Source organism: Schistocerca serialis, chromosome 9 (assembly GCF_023864345.2).
Source record: "Schistocerca serialis cubense isolate TAMUIC-IGC-003099 chromosome 9, iqSchSeri2.2, whole genome shotgun sequence".
In the NCBI taxonomy this organism is placed as follows: domain Eukaryota; kingdom Metazoa; phylum Arthropoda; class Insecta; order Orthoptera; family Acrididae; genus Schistocerca; species Schistocerca serialis.
The window spans coordinates 390,152,286-390,175,496 of NC_064646.1; the positions used below are offsets into that span (position 1 = coordinate 390,152,286).

Genomic DNA, 23,211 nt, shown 5'->3' on the forward strand with positions numbered 1-23,211 from the left:
TACATGGATGTGTTTCACTTTCCTCGAATTCACTAAATAACCTGAAGCCATCCATTCACCATCTTAAAACCTACCAAGCGTGTTCGTTCCGCTTCATGTCACTTTGCAACATTACGCCTAGATATTTAGTCGCCATCACTGTGTAGAGCGGCACAACGCTAATATTGTATTCGAGCATTACAGAAATGTCTTCCTTACTCGTTTGCATTTTTTATTGCCTGTCAATTTTTAGAGAATTCTGCGATTCATCACGCCAAATAGAAATTCAGCTTCAGTCACGCTGCGTCCTCGAACAGTCACTCAGCCACAACGCTTTCCCGAACACTACAGTGTCATCAGCAAACAGTTGCAGATTGCTGCTCACAATATCTGTCAAACGATTTATGTGTATGGAGAACAAGAGTGGTCCTGTCACACTTCCCTGGGGCACTCCTGTCGATATCTTTGTCTCTGATGGTCAGTTGCTTTTACTATCATCTACCCTCGGGTGGTCGAAGTTTAGAGAACTTTGACTCAGTGGACGGACTATCAGAACATCTTAAGCTGTTAAGCTAAAATTTATCTGCAAAAGTTTTTTAAATAAGGCTGTGTTTTTGAAAGATTTGCAATGTAATCTGGTGATACTCTATGACTTACAACGCACTGCGTTTCTGTACGTGTACCATCTGTGGACTGTTGCAGCTTTGTATTTCTGTCTGTCACTCAGTAATAGAAATGCGAAGACCGTTCAATAAATAATGTAACACATGTTTTCCCGCCAATTTTCGGTTGAAATATTGCAGAATTTGATGTGGGGCATTGTGGAATATTCCCGATTCAGCGCCTATAGTTTCATGAATTTTCAATAGGTGCGGCACCATTCGTAGCCTTCAAAATGACCTGTGTACCAGAGGTGAGTTCGAAGTAGAGAGCATCGAAGATATTCATAGGCACTTGCAGTATGTCTACGGAGACCTGGCAGTGAACTAAAGCACGGTGAGTTGTTGGGCACGGAGTCTGGCATCACCGCAACAAGGTCGTGCAAATCTGGCCTGCCGCTCATAGCTGTGACTCTGGTAGTACTGGAACGTGCGGACACTCTCATTCGAGGCGATCGACGGATGACAAACATCTCGCTGGTCAGTCGGACGTCTCTCTTGGCAGTGCTGACAAACTCGTCCACCACTTGGGTTAGTCAAAGGTGTGTGCCGGATGTTGCACCTCCGACTTCCATCAGTTTATTCCAATGAACGATGCATTCCGTGGGAAGCAGTATTTGGATGAAGGGGAAGCTCCTGATGCAGCAAGACGTCGGCTGCGACGTCGACCTGTAGGGTGTTACCATATGGGCAAACAGGCCCGTCCAGTAAGGCGGCGTAACGCCGAAGGATTCAACGGATATTGTATTAAGAAATAGTTTCTTGTAGCCAAAAGAGCGGGGAAGAGTATGGAGCATTGGAATCCTGAACAAAACGATGTAATTTCAGAAAAAAATATCTATTGCGTTAGTCATTGAACGTCCCTCTTATCTCATATGTATAGCGACATGAGTGTGATTCCAAATGGTTCAAATGGCTCTGAGCACAATGGGACTTAGTATCTGAGTTCATCAGTCACCTACAACTTAGAACTACTTAACGGGGGTAGGACGTTAAACGGGCCGTCTTGGAGCAGGAGAGACACCACAGGACTTTTTAATTCCCATTGTCTATACTTTTATGAATAAATTCATAAAACTTTGTCAGCATGACCAGGAAGGATTCAGGATTCACACTCATAGCAGTGGAAGTTCAAAAACATAACAAAATTAATTTTGTTTTACATGTCAAAGTTTACCATTTTTTCGCTTACTATTGGCTGCGTTTGTTGCTGTAGGTACACGTTTCTTCATAAGTAAGAAAGATTCTTCGATGAATTTTGCACAGCATGCAAACCGTACTTACAGGTGTATGAAACTCTAGAAATTATTTAATTTATGAAAAAATGAAGGTGCTGTTAGATTTTAAACTTCACGTTTAGAAAAAACTCGAATTTTATATGCAATTTTTACCACAGTTTCCAATAGATTTGGAAAATTCTAGAATTTGATACACCTGTAAGTATGGTTTGTATGCTGTGCAAAATTCATCGAAGAATCTCCCTTACTTATGAAGAAAAGTGTACCTATACCAACAAATGCAGCCAATGGTAAGTGAAAAAAGATCAAATTTCAAATGCAAAAAAAAAAAAAATTCTTATATTTTACAACTTCCACTGCTATGAGTGTAAATCCTGAATCCTTTCTGGTCATTTTGACAAAGTATTATGAATTTCTTCGTAAAAGTATAGATAGTGAAATTAAAATGTCCTCTGGTGCCTCTCCTGCTCCAAGTCGTCCCGTTTGACGTCCTACACCCCTTAAACCTAAGGACATCACACACATCCATGCCCGAGGCAGGATTCGAACCTGCGACCGTAGCGGTCGCGCAGTTCCGGACTGAAGCTCCTAGAACCGCTCGGCCACATCGGCCAGCGACATGAGTATGCTTTTTGCTTGAAACAATTCGACGTTGGTTTGTTGATTGGTTGATTGATTTGGGGGAGGGGAAAATAAACAGCGAGGTCATCGCTTCCATCGGATTAGGGAAGGATGAAGAAGGAAATCGGCCGTGACCTTTGAAAGGAACCATCTCGGCATTTGCGTGAAGCGATTTAGGGACATCACGAAAAACTGTACAAGCCCACGTCCCTCCGCATGAGTGTGGTAACCACTGCGCCACCTCGCTCGCTATATTATCGCTTATAATGCACGATTTCAGTGAAATATTGTGGAAACAAGTGATACAGACTTTCTGTCTGTACGAAATGTCACTTTTTCGCAACAAACTGTGTACACGTAGGTAGACTATACCAGGCGGTGAAGCGACGTACCTGTCGTCGTAGACGAAGCCGGCGTCCAGCGTGTTGTAGTAGGCGGCGGCGGCGAGCAGCGCGCACGCCACGGCCGTGCCGTCCATCCAGATAAGGGCGGCCGCGTCACACCAGCAGACTACCTGTTGCCTCTCGCTCCCACACTTGTTGGCTGCAGACACCCCGCCAGGGGCAGCGGGGCGACAGGCGCGCTCACAGGGGCGGACGACTGCCGACAAGCACACAAAATGTGATAGCACTCTCAGCAAATTGTTGGTAAATTCAATTAAAAAAAAGAAAGAACAAATCGCTCTAAGCACTATGGGACTGAACAGCTGAGGGCATCAGTCCCCTATACTTTTTTCTTTTCTTCTACGGGGTTCAACCCTGAGGTTGGTTTGCAGCAGAGCGCCATTCCTCTTTTCTTTCTCCCTTCCTCTTCGTTTCCACGTACGTGTTACATCCAACGTCATTCATGGCCTGTTGCACGTATGATATCCTTGGTCGCCCCTGCCGATTCCTTCCCTCAATAGCTCCTTCTGCTACTGTTCCAATGATGCTGTTGTGTCGTAGCATGTGCCCTACAAGTTTGTCTCTTCTTGTTTGGATGTGCCTGCATAGAGATCTGGTTTCCTGTACTCTTCGAAGCACTTCTTCATTTGTTACGTTGTCTCTTTAGCTGATCTTCATCATCCTTCTATAGCAAGACATCTCCAGGGCCTCTAGCCGTCTCCTCTCTTCTCTTCCAGTTGTCAAAATTTCACATCCGTATAGGGCCACACTACAAACGAAATCTATCGTGATACGTTTCCTTATTTTCAGACTGATGTTGTTGCTGGTGACTAAGTTCCTTCTCCGATTAAATACAATTTTGACCTTTTGTATTCTGGTCGCAATTTCTTTCTGGCTTCTACCATCTCTTGTGATTTTGCTTCCCAGGTAAGTAAATTCCTAGACTTAGAACTACTTAAACCTAACCAACCTAAGGACATCACACACAGCCATGTCCGAGGCAGGATTCGAACCTGCCAACGTAGCAGCAGCGCGGTTCCGAACTGAAGCGCCTAGAACCACTCGGCCACACCGACTGGATAAATCCAATTTTCTTAAGTAGTTTTATATAACTATGACGGGTAATATACAAGGTGTCTATACAATCCCTATATCATTTCTAAAATTCATAATTTGGAAAGTGTTAGAAACACAGTTCGCTGTTTGTTGCAAAGCGTTTAGCACATCTCATAGTTTTTTTTCCTCTGTTGCAGTGCATCACAATGGCTACAGGCCAGGAGAAGGTGCAGTGTATATCACCCACTTCAGATTCCGTTTTTATCAGATCTGTTGATCTACTTACCCTTCCCATCATCCCTGAAAGTTTGTAATGTCATCACGGAATCACCGTATACAACCGATTACGCCTTTTGCGACCGAAGTGCGCATGGTCTAAGCATAATAGCCGAACGATTGTCCTGTGTAGTATGCACTGGCGTATTCCTAGTTGGCCTACATAGATGCTGTTACTGACTACCTGAAAAAGTATACGTGAATCGCCACAACATTGTGATTTGAAGCTCCGAGAATTTACACAACACACGTGAGCACATCCGTGGTTGTCCGAAGATTAGTCTTTGGTTTGGCTTAATACGCGATGGTGTCTTAGACCTATATTTTCTTCGCAGAGAAAAGCATAACGGTAAATGTATACCTGGACGTGTTCGAACAGTTCTCGCTAGCACCCTGACCCTGAATAAGGAAAAGTGTGAAGTTATTCACATGAGTACTAAAAGAAATCAGCTAAATTTCTATTACGCGATAAGTCACACAAATCTGAAGGCTGTAAATTCAACTAAATATCTAGGGATTACAATTACAAATGCCCTAAATATGAACTATCAGATAGTTAATATTGTGGGTAGAGCAAACACTTAGAAGGTGCAACCGGTCTATTGAAGATACCTCTCACACCACGCTTGTCCGCCCTATTCTGGAGTATTGCTGTGCGGTGTGGGATCTGGATCAGGTGGGACTGGCGGATGACATCGAAAAAGTACAAAGAAGGGCAGCTCGTTTCGTATTAGCGTGAAATAGGGGACATAGTGCCACAGACAAGATACGAGAATTGGAGAGGCAATCATTAAAACATAGGCGTTTTTCGTTGCGCTGGTATCTTCTCAAGAAATTTCAATCACCAGTTTTCTCCCTCGATTGCGAAAACATTCTGTTGGCATCCACCTACATAGGGAGAAATGATCATCATGATAAAATAAGAGAAATCAGGGCTCGCACAGAAATGTTTATGCGCTCGTTTTTCCCGTGTGCCGTTCGACAGTGGACCGGTAGAGAGACAGCTTGAAGGTGGTTCATTGAACCATCTGGCAGGCACTTTATTGTGAATAGCTATCACGTAGACGTAGATGTAGATCCGAAGAGCTGCAGCCGTCCACTGTCTTTCCGCATGATCCTGTGTCACGACATTGAAAATGCAGGATATGCTGAACGACAATTTCCTGCGAGGTGGATGGGTCGTGACAATTACATCTAATATCACACATTGCCACGCTATCGGACACCTCAAGGTGAGCGCCTACACACCACCAATGAATCATCCTTCGTGCACGAATCAATGAAGCAATTATACCTGTTGATCCAGCAATGCTGGCCGCACGTGAGCAGTATTCGAATATCTGCCTTTATGTTCTACGAGCTACGAGTGGGGCACACGCTGACATTCGGGCATACAAGGAAAAAAATAGAGATCTACTGTAGGATTCACAGCAAATCACGATGCTCCATCTCCTATAGTCTCCAAGTTATGAGTTATTGCTGTGGTAGTGGACTTTATGGACATAGAGTACAATATGTAAAAGAATCTAGATGGAATGAGAAGAATTGCAAAAAAGATTAAGAAAGAAATACTCGACATGAACAAGGGTGCAGTATACATCGGCCCAGCTGTTCAGTTTGCATATAGAGGAAGGAATAGCGGAAATAATAGATTGTTTCAGGGTAGATTAAAATTCAGCGTAAAACTTCAGTGATGACCTTCCTATTGTCAGTGAAACTGTGAAACTGAGGATTAATTGCAGCAACTGTTGAATGGAATGAACAGTATAATGAACACACACTTTGGATTGCGATTGAACTGAAGAAATACTTATGTAACGAACAGTAGCAGAAATAAAATTAGTGACAAACTTACCAGCATTGGGACAACGAAGTAGACGTCGTGAAATACCTCCCCTACTTTGAAAGTAAAATAACACACGAGGAATTAAGCAATAGGGACATAAACAGTGAACTGATACAGGCAAAGAGTATATACCTCGTCAAAAGAAATTTCGCCACTGCAGAAGAAATTTCTTAGAATTTTCGTTTAAACGACACAATTACATGAGGCTTTCAGATCACGGGGGAACCAAGTTCATTTTTGGTCATTTTGGACTTATTTCGCTTTTCGTTTTATTTATGAAGCTGCTTTCAGAGCATAAAAGAATCATCTCCAGATATTATAGATAACTAGGATAGGCAGTTGAGCCGGCCGCTGTGGCCGAGCGGTTGTAGGCGCTTCAGTCTGAAGCCGCGCCGCTGCTACGGTCGCAGGTTCGAATCCTGCTTCGGGCGTGGATGTGTGTGATGTCCTTAGGTTAGTTACGTTGAAGTAGTTCTAACTATAGGGGACTGATGAGTTCATATGTTAAGTCCCATAGTGCTCAGAGCCAACACTGTTGAGCTTGGAAGGAAGCAGTCTTTTGTCCAAAGTACGATGAAATATTTGCAGAGTCACTGTTTGCATGCTTTGTTTCATTGGTATGTGAGCTATAATTAAAGCGGACTGATGATTATGAGTGATTCGTCTGAAGATATAGAAGATAAAGCCTCTGAGTATCAGCGTCCTAGCTCACGTTATCTAATAATTAGTTTTTGAAAGTTTGACAAGTGGAAATTGAACAACGATTTAAAAGTATGGGCTGTTGCGTTTAAATGTAATATAACAATATTTTACGGTACTGTCGCAGTCTTTGTATGTCGTATTAGCACAATTTGCTTCTAATATAGCAGAGGACGCAACTGCTGAGGGAGATGGTATTCCTGCAGCAGCTGAATATAATGTCTTCAATCAACAGGGAGCAGAGAGAAGAGGAAGAACACGTTGTCGACATACTGAGGAGTAGAAGAGGAGCATTAGGCAGCGCCAGTGGAACTGTGGGCAGGAGGCTGCCACAAGGAAGGGCCCAAGCGTTGCGGCTAAAAGCCTCCCTGCTTAACTACGCTTTCTGCAACCACTTTAAAAAAAATGAGAGAGAAAACATATTTCGCTGCTTTTGAAAACTTAATGATCACAGTCGGCAAAATGTGTATCTTCAGGGACTTGTCCAGTCAAGTCAGATTATGAGGTCTCGGACAAGAGTTGGTTCCGGAAATCCTAAAAGCATCAGCTACAAATATTTTTTAAGGACTGGAGGTAGATCTATAATGGTGTGTAATCTCCACATGTAATAAAATAATCTTATATTCAGACTAATGTACAAGCCCAAAAATGGCATTGTCTCTCATGAAGTTATCTCAAGATGCGAATGTGAAGCCTCAGCCCCTTATTACGAATTCTTGTTATCAGGACATTTTTACTTACCTAATGATAGTGATTTAGGTTTAGTGGACAAAGCAAAAGTAAGTGGGGAAAATTTCGCACATGTACACACCAAATTATTGGACGGACATCGTTGGAGAAGCAAAGTAAAGGTTCCTGATATTTGTCGTCAATGAAATGAAATTCTCAGACTTACTATTCTTTATAAAGTTGGAAATTTCAGTGACGAAGAGGAAAAAATGGTTGATGGTTGCGGCATCAACTGGCTGATCATGAGGTGGTTGTATTATAAAACAGAATCTCCCTTTACCCTAAGATTTAAGCATACTCTGAACCGTAGTGTACAATCTGTTCTCTTCCTGTCTGATTATCATCTGAAACGTTTATCGTCTTTCGTTAGATTCTGGACATGGTTGCTCTTCAGTGAAACACTTCCACCAAAAACTTAACATTTAAATTTGTATTCTGTGTTAGTAAATTTATCTTGTTTATAAACTCTTTACATTGCTATTGCCGATCCACATTTTAGGTCTTTTCTACCTCTGCTATCAAGAAGTACTTCGTTGTTCAAATGACAGAACTTATCTATTACTTGTATTGTCCAACTTCCCAAGCTCAGTCGCTCATGATCGCTTCATTAAATTCAACTACATCCCATCACCCTTGCTTTTTTAATCTTAGTCTGGGCCCAGGCCCTTGATACGGAGCGTTGACAAAAGAAACAAGATTAAAATTTTGACTTCAAGAGGAATTGGTGTTGCTGAGGGTGATTTTCACACTGTTACCAGCCACAATTCTGCCCTGGATGCGCGAAAATGATGAGGGTTGAGGAGGGGGGTGGGCGGGCAGGGAGGTGAGGAGCGATTATTCAGAGACACCCTCTTTTTTGTCCATTTTCCGCGTTTGCTCATGCAGATCCCGTTGCACAACCAAAAGTATGCCAGACCTGTACTGTAGAAGAGATAAGCGTCGGTATCGACACTCAGTTCATGACAAAGAAAATGGCTAATATCTTCTGACGCTCAAGTCGTACCTTAGACATGACAGGTATTGATCATTTAGAGAATTTTGTAGAAAAATAGATAATGACAGTTCTGATGAGCAATTTATTAACACGTATTATATGGTAACTTATAGCATGCAATTCAAAACTTATAGCAGTCGCAATAATTAATAAATGATGTACATATATTAAAAACATGATTCTATCTCTGGTTTTATAGCTTCTTAATCAGCGTTACCAACTATAGTCGTTATTGCTTACGTCCTGCATTATCTTTACAACTAATTTATTTGTTTGTCGACTTATATTGAGCTGCAGTTCCTAAACGTGTTACTTGATTCAATAAATCTCAATGTAACTGAATTTCACGCATTCAAAGACGAGAAACATCTCTTTGTCCGCTTGCCTAGGGCATGTGTGTAGAATAGTATGACTGTATAAGTTTGTGTAGTAGTAACGCTTACATTTCGCAGTTATAACATTTATCTACCTTTACTCTCATATATTTAGGACCTGCTACATAAAAGTTTTATGTATGTGATAACAATCATATATACAGCATATAAGCGATATAAGTGCAGATATTTCCACTGGTGACTGAGAACTCTGTACCGAACAGCATTATATCAGTATTTACATCATTTGGAGACTATTAGTTATAGCTATTGGGAGTAATACCTTTTAGGTTGGTTTGTACGTGTAAGCTCACGTGGCAAGATCAAACCATTAATGCTTATTTTCATCTGGGCAGCCTTTCATTCGTGGAAACGTCTATGCGTGGACGCAAAACAGTCAGTCTATACTGACAGGCGCAGTCCACTTAATGGTGCAGCTACGACCGTACAGAAAACGTCAGTGAATAAAGTATGTGACGCGTTTGCGGGAAGACAGTTAGATACAGAGAAACAACAATTAACACATTGAAGTTCATATGTACTGAAGCAACACTGGTCGCGTTATCTGCATTTATACCCCTAAACGAAACTCCGGTCACTGGATGTGGATACATAGGGTATGTGTTCAGCACACCACTCTCCCAGCCGTATATCAGTTTACGAGACCGGAGCCACTACTTCTCAATCAAGTAGCTCCTCAGTTTGCCTCAAAGACTGAGTGCATCCCGCTTGCCAACAGCACTCGGCAGACCGGATGGTGACCCACGCAAGGCGCTATACCAGGCCAAAAGCTCTTAACTTCGGTGATGTGACGGGAACAGGTGTTACCACTGCGGGAAAGTCGTTGGCCATTTATATCTCTAGCATCCTTTACACACAGGAAGCCATCGGCGACTGCCTCAGAGCTGAGGCGATTTCTTCACATTTCACTTTTTCTGTTTCCTTCGCTTTGCGTTCTGTTTAATCTTTCTAAATTATTCTCTTATGTCTAACGATGATAGTTAAATGGTAGAGATTAATTTTTTGATGACACAAAACATCTCAAGCAGCTACTTGTTCACTTGTTGCTCACGTAACCATTTTTTTCTCTTGAAACGTAATAAAAATACGTCTTATAATGGCAAACTGAGACGGTTGCTGCAGAATTTGCCATCCATTTCACCTAGTTTGGTTTCCCCAAAAATTTAACCCTTCGGCGATACAAAATGCACTTCTCTAATTTTGGGAGGTAATAATTTTGATCGCGTGAATAGACCAGAACATGGAAGAACAGGATGTGATGACCAGCAGCCGCAGTAAGCAGATTTATTCAAGTTAATTGACTGTCGTGTTTTTTCCGACCCGCGCGTGTTAACACGACCACTTCCGGATGGGGAGATACGCCGGTCCTGGATCGATTCCGCTTGGGGGATTAATGACGACGGCCATCCTGGATGTGGTTTCTTGGCAGGTTCTCACGTGTTACTAGGTGAATACTGGGCTGATGCAATGTTCCGCCTCAGAAATACGCTACTTTCTCATGCTTGCACTCAGAATTTAGTCTATATACCGACAGGATGGCTACATTGCTTCTGTGCTGGGGGTTTGATGACCTTAACCATTTGGTGTCCTTACATCCTCAATCAAAATTGGAATCTGTTTCCAATGTCAATCTCCCTTTCGATTAGCTGGGACATTATGTTGATATGTGTTCCGTACTGCTGAAGAATGAAATTTTGCTAATGTTGTCGCAGTTAAGGAAAGTCAAAATCTGTAAATGTGATCAGAGAGTTAGCTGCGTTAGGACAACTGCTACCGGCAATCTACAACTCGCACCGAGGTCAACTTTCAATTTCGATGCTTAACTTGAACACCTCCGGATGTTTCTGTCTTCATTAATGTCGAAGATACTTTGGTATTGTGAAAGCGGATTAATTTCTTTGAAAAATACAGTTGTGAACAGGTGATATAATTAACATTTTACACTCTACGATAAAACACCACACCTTGATGGAATTACCCGAATGGGACGGAGATCGGTAGACGTGATGAACATGTACAGAGAAACGAATGATGAGAATTTCAGAAAATTGGTTGGTTTATTCGGCAAAAAGAGCTCCACATATAGAGTAAGTCAATAATTCGTTGGTTCACATCTGGCCCTTATGCAAGGAGTTATTCGACTTAACATTGATTGATAGTGTTGTTGTCTGTCCTCCTGAGAGATATCGTGCTGAAGTCTATCCAATTGTGACGTCAGGTTGTCAAAATCCCGAGCTGGTTGGAGGGTCCTACCCACAGTGCTCCAAACGTTCTCAATAGAAGAGAGATCCGGTGATCCTGCTGCCAAGAAAGGGTTTGGCAAGCACGAAGGCAAACAGCAGAAACTCTCGCCGTGTGACGGCGGACATTATCTTGCTGAAATGTAAGCCCGGGGTGGCTTACCATGAAGGGCAACAAAACTGGGGATGGGGGAAGGGGCTTAGAATATCGTCGACATACCGCTGTGACGCAAGGGTGCCGCGGATGACAACCAGAGGGTTTCTGCTATGAAAAGGAGATGGCACTCCAGACCACCAAGGCCGTATGGGGGCGACGTTGAGGTTGGTATCCCACCACTGTCCGGGACGTCTTCAGACACTGACTGGAGTATCATTGTCTTCAGTGATGAGACCTTCTTCGAACTGAGCCCCAGTGCCAAGCAGAATAACTGCTTTCATAAGGGCCAGAAGTAGAGCAAGGTGTTATTGACTTGTTTTGTCAATCTCTTTCTCTTCAACTAATTATCAGTTTCTTCTGAAATAGTAATCATTGTTTGTACGTGTACATTACGTCTACCGATTTCCGTCCCATTCGGATAATGCCTTCGTGTTGCATTGCTTTATTTTATTTTTTTGTCTCAGATTGTACCTCCAATTCGCGGGTGATTCAGAACGATTCATTACTTTGTAAATGAAATAAAACAGTGTTTTCTAGAGTCCCTTTAGCACGCACGGCTATCCGGGAGGCCAAATGGCGCACGAACGTAACTTGTTGCAATTAGTCTATCTGATTCAAATTTAGCACACATAACTGCATTAGTTTCAAATAACAAATACAATAACAATTAGCTAGCTATTCAACCTGCATAAAGCGTAACAACAGCTTCAGAAAAAGATATCTATAAGTATAACAGCCAGATGTAGGATTTTAAAAATGTGATGCAAGATATCTAGTGACATGGATGTGTGTCATTTGTACGAGCACAAGTATGTTGCACTTAAGATTGAATATGCAGAGAAGACAGTCTCCAAGATTCAAGACCGCAACTCTCTGATTATCCCACTCAATACATTTCTTGCCTAGTTTTGGAATTTTGTGACCTATTCAACACCATGCTAAGAAAGAATGCTCTGCAAGTGTACAGAAAATTTCATACAAGAAATCAAGTGAGATAGGTGTGCATTATTTGTACTAGCACAGTTACTGCGGGTTTGTACAGGGCAGCAACTAGGTTTTGGCAGGAACAGAAGAGATAATGCAATTAAGGGCGACAGAAAGCTATACTCTTATAAGCCTTAAGATGGTAAAGAATGTGAAAAAGCGATCTTAATTTGCAATATGACATTGATTTGTCTGTATCGGAAGTTATAAATTTATGTGATCGGTTTCGACTGTGGTAGCAATCATCTTCAGACCGTAAAATATCCTTACAGACTGTAACACATCATATGCTGTACAGCCATTAAATTTAATCGCTCGATACTTGACTGTACGACATGTGACGTGTTACACTCTGTAAGGACATTTTATGATCCTAAGACGATTGTTAACACAATCAAAACCGGTCATATTTTATAAATCGCTATCTACACAAATAACATTATCGATTAAAAGAAAATTTCTGCGTTTATTGCAGTTTAGGGTTATAAAAGAACCCGTCAATTAGTACGTAGTTATACTACATACCAGTTGCGTGTGTGACAGGGGTGTGTGGCCTCAAATATTTTACAAAAGCAGCAATGATATTACAGGGTGAATGCGGAGCTATAAAGGGAGTTGAGGCAGATGGAAAATACTAGAGAGACAAAGGCAGAAACAATTTGCACCTCACACTACTACAGAAGTCAGACAGATGCACCTAATGTACCAACAAGAACTGCTTGAAAAACATTCAGCAACAAATATCTTTTGGAGTCATCCACTGTAAGGAAAAGACACAAAAATATTCTATATTCTTATGTAACTAGTGGAATCTTTGGGTACTGAAGTATTGCTAGTTAGTGTAAGAAAAACATCAAACGAACGAAATATTATTTATTGCAAATAATTCTAAGAAATCAAGAAAAACTTTTTCTTATAAAATAATATATTTCCGTTTTTTTCAGAGCAGTACACTGCCTCTTATGGATAGGTTTGCTATTATTTTACAAAATATGAAAAGGTTGTTTTCTCCCTTTTCTTTAAGAATATTATTTACTCGGCAGAATGCCTGAGAGCTGCACCTACACAACATGAATAACATTTCTAGGTACGGTCAAGGCTGTTGCGTGAGAAATTCAATGGAGTGTACTGATATGGAGGACAGATGGGGCTCGCATACACTGTAGTGTACAATACCGTGAGCTGCAATGACTGTTGCCTGCGTCGCTCGCTCCTGACAAGTAACGCAAGTATCTCCTTGTATCTGGATTGACCTTCGCCAATCAAACTTTTCCTACGCCTTGATGAAGTCAAGGAATCCTATCCGCCCCTAGTCTAACTATCGGCATGGTACACTGGTCAGATAACCAGTCCACTGTGATGCCACTCAATATTCGCTCGCAGATGTTTAACTAGTACTCTGTCCGTGTTCACACTGCACAATAAATGTGGTGGTAAACACAGTGAACAACGCTTAATCGCGAGCGACTCAATGTAGAGTATCGCCCCGATTCGCTAATGACAGAGGTGCTCTCCCAGTGAAGTACTGAGGAGAGACTTTGTTCCTCACTCTTTGTGTACACATACAAGCACATTCGCTCTTGTTATGTGTTCCCACACCAAGAGCGACAATGGAACGGCACCTTTTTCTGGAAAAGTTGCCAGAATATATCATTCACTGTCTTCCCTCACTCTTCTAGCTCTTTGCGTTTTTCGGCCAATAAGCGTTGCTCTTTTAAACAGGAGAATGACATTTCGTTTAAGTCGACCAATGCGGAGATATGTAGCATCTCCGTTAAGCTTATACTGTCCTCCTGTGAGAACTCAGTAACTGCACAGTCGGTCTGTCAAAAAATTTGTCTTCTGGGTGCTCCCACACAATGTAGTGGAATTTGCTTCTAAGTCGAACAGAGGTGTCGTTATCCCTTCACTCCAGCCGAAGTAGGTGTGCGTTGGCCCACCCCTCTGAAGGGATGGCCAACCCAGGGGGCCGGCCGCCTCCCTAGAATGAAAATTCATATGGCCATCATGTGGTGTACGCCAGTCTCGACTTTTTCAACCTTGGTGCGCACTTGCGATTTACTTATTAGATTTGCATATCGCTTACATGAATTCTTACAAACTTGACTCAACCTTATCGAGTTTGGGTTCGAATGAAGCGTCTTGATGTTCAGAATACGATTGTGAGAACGGAATATGTAAGAAATGAAGGTCAGGAGACCATGCCACCTTACAAGACATGTAGTGGCATGGGTAGCTTGCTAGAACAACTCTGTACTGAACGTAAAATCTTAACGAGATGAATAAAAAATAAATATTATTAACTTGCAAGAGTCGAAGATGTGGCTGAAAACTGGGGTATCATAGCTTTTTGCTGACATCATCTGGACTTCTGCAACGTTGAATATCTATGAGTACAATCTCCTTGAAATCCTAGAACGCAATGCACTTCATTTCGCTTCAAGCTTCTGTTCAGAATCCAAAATATGATCTCTTCACCAGTTTACTAAAGTCACTTCTTTCGGCAGGCGGCAGGGTATACATTTACATGTACATCTACATTTATACTCCGCAAGCCACCAAACGGTGTGTGGCGGAGGGCACTTTATGAGCCACTATCTTTACCTCCCTTTCCTGTTCCAGTCGTGTATGGTTCGCGGGAAGAACGACTGCCGGAAAGCCTCCATGTGCACTCAAATATCTCTAATTACATTCGTGATCTCCTCAGGAGGTATAAGTAGGGGGAAGCAATATATTCGATACCTCATCCAGAAACGCACCCTCTCAAAACCTGGACAGTAAGCTACACCGCGATGCAGAGTGCCTCTCTTCCATGTCAGGCAGGCCTCTTGCAGAGGATCCAGACAAAGAGTGTCTCACAATGTCTCATCTTTTCCTTCATCCAATACTGAGTTTTCCTTTTGTTGAAATGGTAGCATAGGGTAGGGAGACATAGGGTAGGGAGCCTTAGAAAAAGCAGCCTCTTTAGAGGAGTAAACCCTAAGGAAAAACCCCTGTCCTCCAGGTTGGGGGGTCATTGAGGGGCTGGCATCCCACTCGAGTAAAAACAGGTTTTGCTACATTTCCCAAACAAAATAAAAAAGCTGGATGGGTCAAAAGGAAATGACTGTTGTTAACAGCAATGACTCTGATTTGTGAATCATGGAATGTCCAGGGGTTAGTAGAAAAAATTCAGAATATAATTTAAGACATGGAAGTATTAAAATGGATACTTTGGTAATGGCAGAAACAAGAAAGAAAAGATCTGGACAAGAGCTAATTGGAGAGTACAGAATGAGATTTTCACTCTGCAGCGGAGTGTCCGCTGATATGAAACGTCCTGCCGGATTAAGACTTTGTGCCAGATCGAGACTCGAACTCGGGACCTTTGCCTTTCGCCTGCAAGTGCTCTGCGAGACGAGGTACTCGCAGAATTGAACCTGTGAGGAGAGTTCGGTGGTCATGCTTGGGTGGCTCAGATTGTAGAGCACTTGCCAGCGAAAGGCAAAGGTCCCGATTCCGAGTCTCGGCCCGGCACACAGTTTTAATCTAGCAGGATGTTTCAATTGGTGAGTATATTCTATTTTGGAATGGAAAAAATAGTAAAATCATGAGTAACAGTTCTTACAAGAATAAAATGGAAATAAGGAATAATTAATTGGATAGAAGTGATTGAAAGGATGATCAGTACAAAACATCATGAAATAAAAATGGAATTAACTGGGGTGTATGGTCCTAACGAAGATGCGCCTGTCGATAAGAAGAGGGATTTCTAAGAAGACTTACAAGAAGTGGTTTATGAATGTCCAGATGGGCGTAAAATGTTACTAATGGGGATTTAAATGTACGAATTGGAAGAAAAGATTAAATCAGACATTGTAGGGTCGCAGGGAGAGGATGTAGAAATTGATAATAGAAAGAGATTGATTAACATCTGTAAGTTTCAGAAGTGTATTATTATCATGAACAATTCAAGCATAAAGAAATACGTGTGTACAACTGGGCCAATCCGTTAAGGAACCGAAAATCAATTATAATCTTTGTAATACTGCGGAGGCAGCGAGTAATTAAGGTGCAATATGTAAGGGTAAAAAGCGAAATAGAATGTTGCCCCAATCACTTTACAGATACGTCAAAAATCCCTTTTCCGCTTAAGACCAGGATGAAACACGAGGGGAAAGAGAAGGATCCTGGAAGCACAACTACAGAGGATCCAAATTATAGGGCACCCCTGCTACAAGACGAAAGTGTGAAAATTTTATATCAGCACAGATTAAACCTATGATTAGATGTAGTGGAAGAGGACTGAAGCGCTAATGAGTTCCTGAAACACTCAATTTAGGAACCGGCGGAGGAAGCTATTAGTGTCATGGTTTCTAGTGACAGACTTTTTAGCGCTCTACTGCAGAACAGGTTGGAAAATAAGATTGCGGCAAAGATGAGAGAGAATCAGGCAGTTTTTACATTTGCACGATACTGTATGGATCATATTTGTAGTCCAGAATGAGAATTTCACTCTGCAGCGGAGTGTGCGCTGATATGAAAGTTCCTGCCAGATTAAAACTGTGTGCCGGACCGAGACACAAACTCGGGACCTTTGCTACCAACTGAGCTACCCAAGCAGGACTCACGCCCCGTCCTCACAGTTCTACTTCCGCCAGTACCTCGTCTCCTACCTTCCAAACTTTACAGAAGCTCTCCTGCGAACCTTGCAGAACTAGCACTCCTGAAAGAAAGGATACTGCGGAGACATGGCTTAGCCACAGCCTGGGGGATGTTTCCAGAATGAGAAATTTTCACTCTGCAGCGGAGTGTGCGCTGAAATGAAACTTCCTGGCAGATTAAAACTGTGTGCCGGACAGAGACTCGAACTCGGGACCTTTGCCTTTCGCGGGCAAGTGCTCTACCAGCTGAGCTACCCAAGCACGACTCACGCCCCGTCCTCACAGCTTTACTTTCGCCAGTACCTCGTCTCCTACCTAGGTCCGCAGCTCGTGGTGGTGCGGTAACGTTCTCCCTTCCCACGCCTGGGTTCCCGGGTTCGATTCCCGGCGGGGTCAGGGGTTTTCTCTGCCTCGTGCTGACTGGGTGTCGTGTGATGTCCTTAGGTTTGTTAGGTTTAAGTAGTTCTAAGTTCTAGGGGACTGATGACTTTAGATGTTAAGTCCCATAGTGCTCAGAGCAATTTGAACCATTTTCTCCTACCTTCCAAACTTTACAGAAACTCTCCTGCGAACCATTCTGGAAACATCCCCCAGGCTGTGGCTAAGCCATGTCTCCGCAATATCCTTTCTTTCAGGAGTGCTAGTTCTGCAAGGTTCGCAGGAGAGCTTCTGTAAAGTTTGGTAGGTAGGAGACGAGGTACTGGCGGAAGTAAAGCTGTGATGACGGGGCGTGAGTCGTGCTTGGGTAGCTCAGTTGGTAGAGCACTTGCCCGCGATAGGCAAAGGTCCCGAGTTCGAGTCTCGGTCCGGCACACAGTTTTAATCTGGCAGGAACTTTCATATCAGCGCACACTCCGCTGCAGAGTGAAAATCTCATTCTGGAAACATCCCCCAGGCTGTGGCTAAGCCATGTCTCCGCAATATCCTTTTTACATATTTGTAGTGTTAGACAAATGAGAAGGTGTATTCTAAGGATCAGGAAGTACACCTAATAACTGTGGATTTGGAAGAGCCGTGTGGTTCTGTACCCATCAACGAACAATGGAAATCGATGGAGTATATAGGTGTAGAAGCACAACAGATATCCCTAGTTGAAAGATTATATCACCAATCGTACGCAGCAATTAAAGCAGGGAGAAAGTTGAATGAGACATCTCAAGCGTCGAAAGGTCTTAGACAAGGCTGCAGTATGACGCCTACCCTGTTAAAATATATATGCAATATATATAGGAACGGTGGAATCAGTTGTGCGGAGATAGCGGATTTACTTTCCAGCATGGTACTATTTACACATTACTATTTGCCGATGATCAGGTACAGATAGCGTAAAGTAGAGAGGAAGTCAAGTATATGATGAAGAAATTAAAAAGTGGCTCAAGTGGCTCTGAGCACTATGGGACATCAGTCCCCTAGAACTCAGAAGTACTTAAACCTAATTAACCTAAGGGCATCACACACATCCATGCCCGAGGCAGGATTCGAACCTGCGACTGTAGCGGTTGCTCGATTCCAGACTGAAGCGCCTAGAACCGCTCGGCTACTCCGGCCGGCTGAAGAAGTTACTGGAAGCATTAGAACATGGCGGCCTTAGAATAGATATGAGTGAAACAGAATATCAGGCAGTGGGAGTGGATGGAAGGGATACAGTACTGCTGCAGGGAACTATTAAAGCTGTAAAGCAGTTTAAATACTTAGGACTGGTGTTCCATGCCTCGGGAAGCCGTGGAGAAGAAGTGGAAAGCTGGATCCAGCAGGCAAGAGGAGCAATTAAAACGCTAAATGGAGTTCCATGGAGCTGGACAATATCAAAAGAAAGAAAGAAGAGGATTCTGCAAACAGCGCAGAAGGATGAACCCGGAGGGAGCGGCAGAGAGCAGACAGACTGCACGGAGTAGAGATGTATAGATTAAGGATCGTAACCAGGACATCCAGGCGAGAGCGGAGAATAAATGAGGAAATTAGGAGGTAATGGACATGGAACAACCAGAAGTGAGAATAGAGCTCTTCAGTGGTACGGCCGTATACGACGAACTGAGCGAGGACAATGGCCAAAAGCTATCGTGGAACGGTCGCCGCCAGGATGAAGTAAGCGTGAATGGGCGGGATTAACATGGAGAACGAGAGAAATCGGAGTAATGAGGAAGAGAGATCTGAAAGAGGAAGATTGCCATCATGGTGAAAGCTAGCGAATGGGCATACCTGGCAGTTAATGAACAGTGAAGGAGCCCTTAAAAGTAAAAGTAAAAGTAAAGTATTTCCTTCCAAGACCAGAATGAACACATAAATATACCATATACTGTACACAAATTTGATAGGAAGCACCTATGGTTACTCCCCTAATTTTCCTTTTGATACTTTACCTCATCTATCCCCGCATATTCCTCCCATCTAAATACTTTATAAATCTTTCAACTTCTGTCGACTTCGATTATTAGTACCAAATACAATAAAGAGTCAATTTCCACCAGCCTCCTGGGATCCATATTGTTTCCCTCTATATCAGGCAGTCGCATTTACTTCCACGAGCTAAACACAGTCACTATATCTGATACATTTCTCTTACTCTTTTAATGCGAAGATATAACAGGACACAACTACTGTTCGCTAAAACTGATGTCTACTCTGTTGTTTCGTTGGATACACGCTGCTATCCATTAAAATGGTGGACTGCAACAAACGTCATATAGTTATGACGTATATTACATTCTTGGAAATTTATTCACTCACTTAACTTTATTTGATTAGGGCTATCAGGCCCTCTCTTACATCGGACTAGGGTTTCACACATAAAGTCCTTTTTTACGTCATAATTACTAAAGACATAAAAATATCAAGATGACGTATAGTATTAAAATTTTTTGAGTTTCCATTAAGACAATGTGAGTCAATAATAACGACTACGAATTAATAAAGGTAATACTGGCAGTACTTCTCCTACTGCTGCTGCTGCTTCCACAAATAAGGATAATAATAATAATAAATATAACAATTGTAACTGTAATAATAATAATAATGACAATAATAACGATAATGATAGTAGCAGATGTGAAAGGAATTTATACGTATAAAAAATGTACTGAATAGCCAGAAAAACGGATGCACAAGCCTAATATCGTGTACGGTCCCCGTGAACACACAGAAGTGCCGAAACATGACGCGGCATGGACTCGACTAATGTCTGAAGTAGTGCTGGAGGAAAATGACACCATGTATCTTGCGGGGCTGTCCCTAAATCCGTAAGAGTATGGGGGAGTGGGTGGGTGGGTGGGGGGGGGGGAGGCGTCCCAGATACGCTCAATAATGTTCATGTCTGGAGAGTTTGGTGGCCAGCGGAGGTGTTTAAACTCACAACATTGTTCCTGGAGCCTCTATGTAGCTGTTCTGTAGCAATGCCCTGCTGGAATTGCCCAAGTCCGACGTAATGCACAATGGAAATGAGTGGATGCAGGTGATCAGACAGGATGCTTACGTACGTGTCACCTGTCAGGGTCGTATATAGACGTATCAGGGATCCCATATGACTACAATTCCAAACGCTCCACACCATTACAGAGCCACCATCAGTTTGAACAGTCCCCTGCTGACATGCAGGGTCCATTGGTTCGTGAGGTTGTCTCCATCCTCTTACGCATCCATCCGCTCGATACAATTTAAAACGAAACTCGTGCGGCCAGGCAACATGTTTCCAGTCATCAACAGTCCAATGTCACTGTTGACGGGCCCAGGCGAGGCGTAAAGCTTTGTGTCGTGCGGTCATCAAGGGTACACCATTGGGCCTTCGGCTTCGAAAATTCATATCATTGATGTTTCGTTGAATGTTTCGCACGCTGACACTTGTTGATGGCCCAACACTGAAATATGCAGCAACTTGCAGAATCGTTGCACTTCTGCCACGCAGAACGATTCTCTCCAGTCGTCGTTGGTCCCCTTCTTGCAGGATCTTCTTTCTGCCGCAGCGATGTCTGAGATTTGGTGTTTTACCGGATTCCCGATATTCACGGCACACTCGTGAAAATCCCACCTTATTGCTACCCATCCCTCGGGCGCCGACTATAACACCACGTTCAAATTGACTTAAATCTTGATAACCTTTTAGTGCAGTAGCAGTAGCCGATCTAACAACTGCGCCAGGCACTTGTTGTCTTATATAGGCGTTGCTGACTGCAGCGCCGTATTCTGCCTGTTTACGTATCTCTCTATTTGACTACGCATGCCTATACCAGTTTCTTTTACACTATAGTGTAGATGTTTTCTGATACAGCTAGTTCTGGGAAAAGGAAATTTTATCGGATTCAATACTTGTAAACGAGGAATGTTTGACTGGAAAGAAGGATGTACAGGCGTAACGGATGTGTACAGGCACAGTGGTAATGATTATTGTTGCTCCTGTTGATATGTCAATAACTGTCTTCTGAAGCTTTGGATGTTATTCAGTTCTCTAATACATGCACTGCGGGAGGATATTCCGGTGTCGGGTTCTTGTTGTTAGGTAGGACTTCGAGAAAATGGCTGGAAAATGGAGTGGGACGGAATGGATTCCGCTCTGATGGGAACAGGTGTTCCACTGTGTAGTTCAGACAAGAACATAAAGATGGGTGAGGGACATGAGGGACAGTCAAAGTTGATAAGGTAGTAGAATAGGCAGAGGATATGGAAATTTCTGCGCTTGTCTGCACAGCTGTCCATATGATAGAGAAATTTGCAACAGTCGAACATCACGGTTATAAGAAACACATATATTTATAATCCGTTCCAGGTGCTGTGAGATTTCCTAAGACCCTTTAGGATAGACGTATCTGTATGACTAACATTCTAGCGCGGCTACATCAAATAGGTAGATGTAACGCCTTGTACATTCTCTGTGTAGAGAATTATGCAGGGAGTTTATCATTAAGACATGAGGTTTGAATGTTGTTTGTTTGTGAGAAGTTGGTGTTGTGATTCAAGTACAGCATATGTTGGAATTCGACGGTGGCAGCATGGTAATCTAACCAGGTAGAGACTGTGGTTTCTCGTTCCACGATACTGAAGCTCGAGTCGGTCGGGATCTCACCGTTGTCATGATAATATGAAATGGATAGGTTCAGGAGGTCGTACTCAATAGTATGCAGGATCACAAGTGTCCCAAGCGACTAGTTCCCTAGAAGACGATTGCTTGCTCGATCTAGCGGGATCGCCATGCAACGTTACGTACCATGATTCAATAGTTGGACTCCTTTGCAGCTATAAAAGTGTATACGCAAAAAGTTCGACGACGCCAGAGCATCACTGTTAGAGTTTCGGCTTCTCTTGACGTGGCAGCAGAAAGAGGCGCGCGAACAACGTTGGACACAAGTGTGGCGGCATGTCTTCTTTTCAGACAGGCCCCTTTTCTACGTAATCACGATGGACTAGTTACACACCCCTAACATCGATTTGTAGTACGATTTATGAACATATATTGTGGTCGAACGCTGTAAATTACCTCGAGCAAAACTAATTATTGACAAATAGTCAGCACGTATTCAGAAACTACTGTTCCTACGAAACATAACTAGCTCTTTATTCTCATAAAATAATGAGTGATATCGATGGAGGATTTGAACTTGATTCCGTATTTCTTTATTCCCAGAAGATTTTTTGCACTTTCCCTCTTACAAGCGAATTTTAATTGAATTGTGTGCTTACAGAATATCGTTTGATTGGATTCCCGATTGCGTTTTTCTGTCAGAGAGGTCACAGTTCACAGGAACTGACGGGAAGTCACCTAGTCAGACGGAAGTGATATCTGGCTTTCCCCAAGGCAGTGTTGTAGGCCCTCTGCTGTTCATAAATTATTTAACGATTTAGGAGGCAATCTGTGTTCAACTATGCATTTGTTGCAATGCTTCCATTGCTCTGTCCAATCCCAGTCTACGGAAAGCGTCGAGATTTTTTTTTTATTTATTAATTTTGTTTCGTTTTAGATAAACAAACGAACTATGGTGGTGGAAGTTTCGCTGATAAATGAAGAAGTAAGAAGCCTCAACAGAGAGTAATAGCTAGTAATATTGTGCAGTAACTTGATATGAATTCACAATTTGAAAGAAATAGAGGCCTACAAAATGCAGACCGCTGATCTATGCATTGTTTCATCATCTAGTTGCCTAAGTTGCATTCATCTTCGGAGACTAGTACTGTAGTCCTCATAAGCGCGTGTAATCTCTGGCGTCTTGGGAGCCAGCTACCTAACACGCATATGTGATGCACGTTTTCAATTCTACGTATAGAACCTCAATTGTATGATAGTTGTGTCCGTACCTGGTACAGAAGTAGTGAATTTTTATTGGAGAC

The 23,211-nt window shown here is 42.6% G+C and overlaps 1 protein-coding gene across 1 annotated transcript in view; it reads right to left on the reverse strand.

Moving 5' to 3' along the window:
* Positions 1-23,211, reverse strand: part of LOC126419638 (protein O-mannosyl-transferase TMTC2-like) — a 188,849-nt gene that overhangs the window by 150,913 nt on the left and 14,725 nt on the right. Inside the window, exon 2 of the mRNA XM_050086826.1 lies at positions 2,890-3,097. Within this exon, the coding sequence (XP_049942783.1) occupies positions 2,890-2,975 (86 nt within the window). The 5' untranslated portion in view covers positions 2,976-3,097. The remainder of the gene's footprint in view (positions 1-2,889; positions 3,098-23,211) is intronic.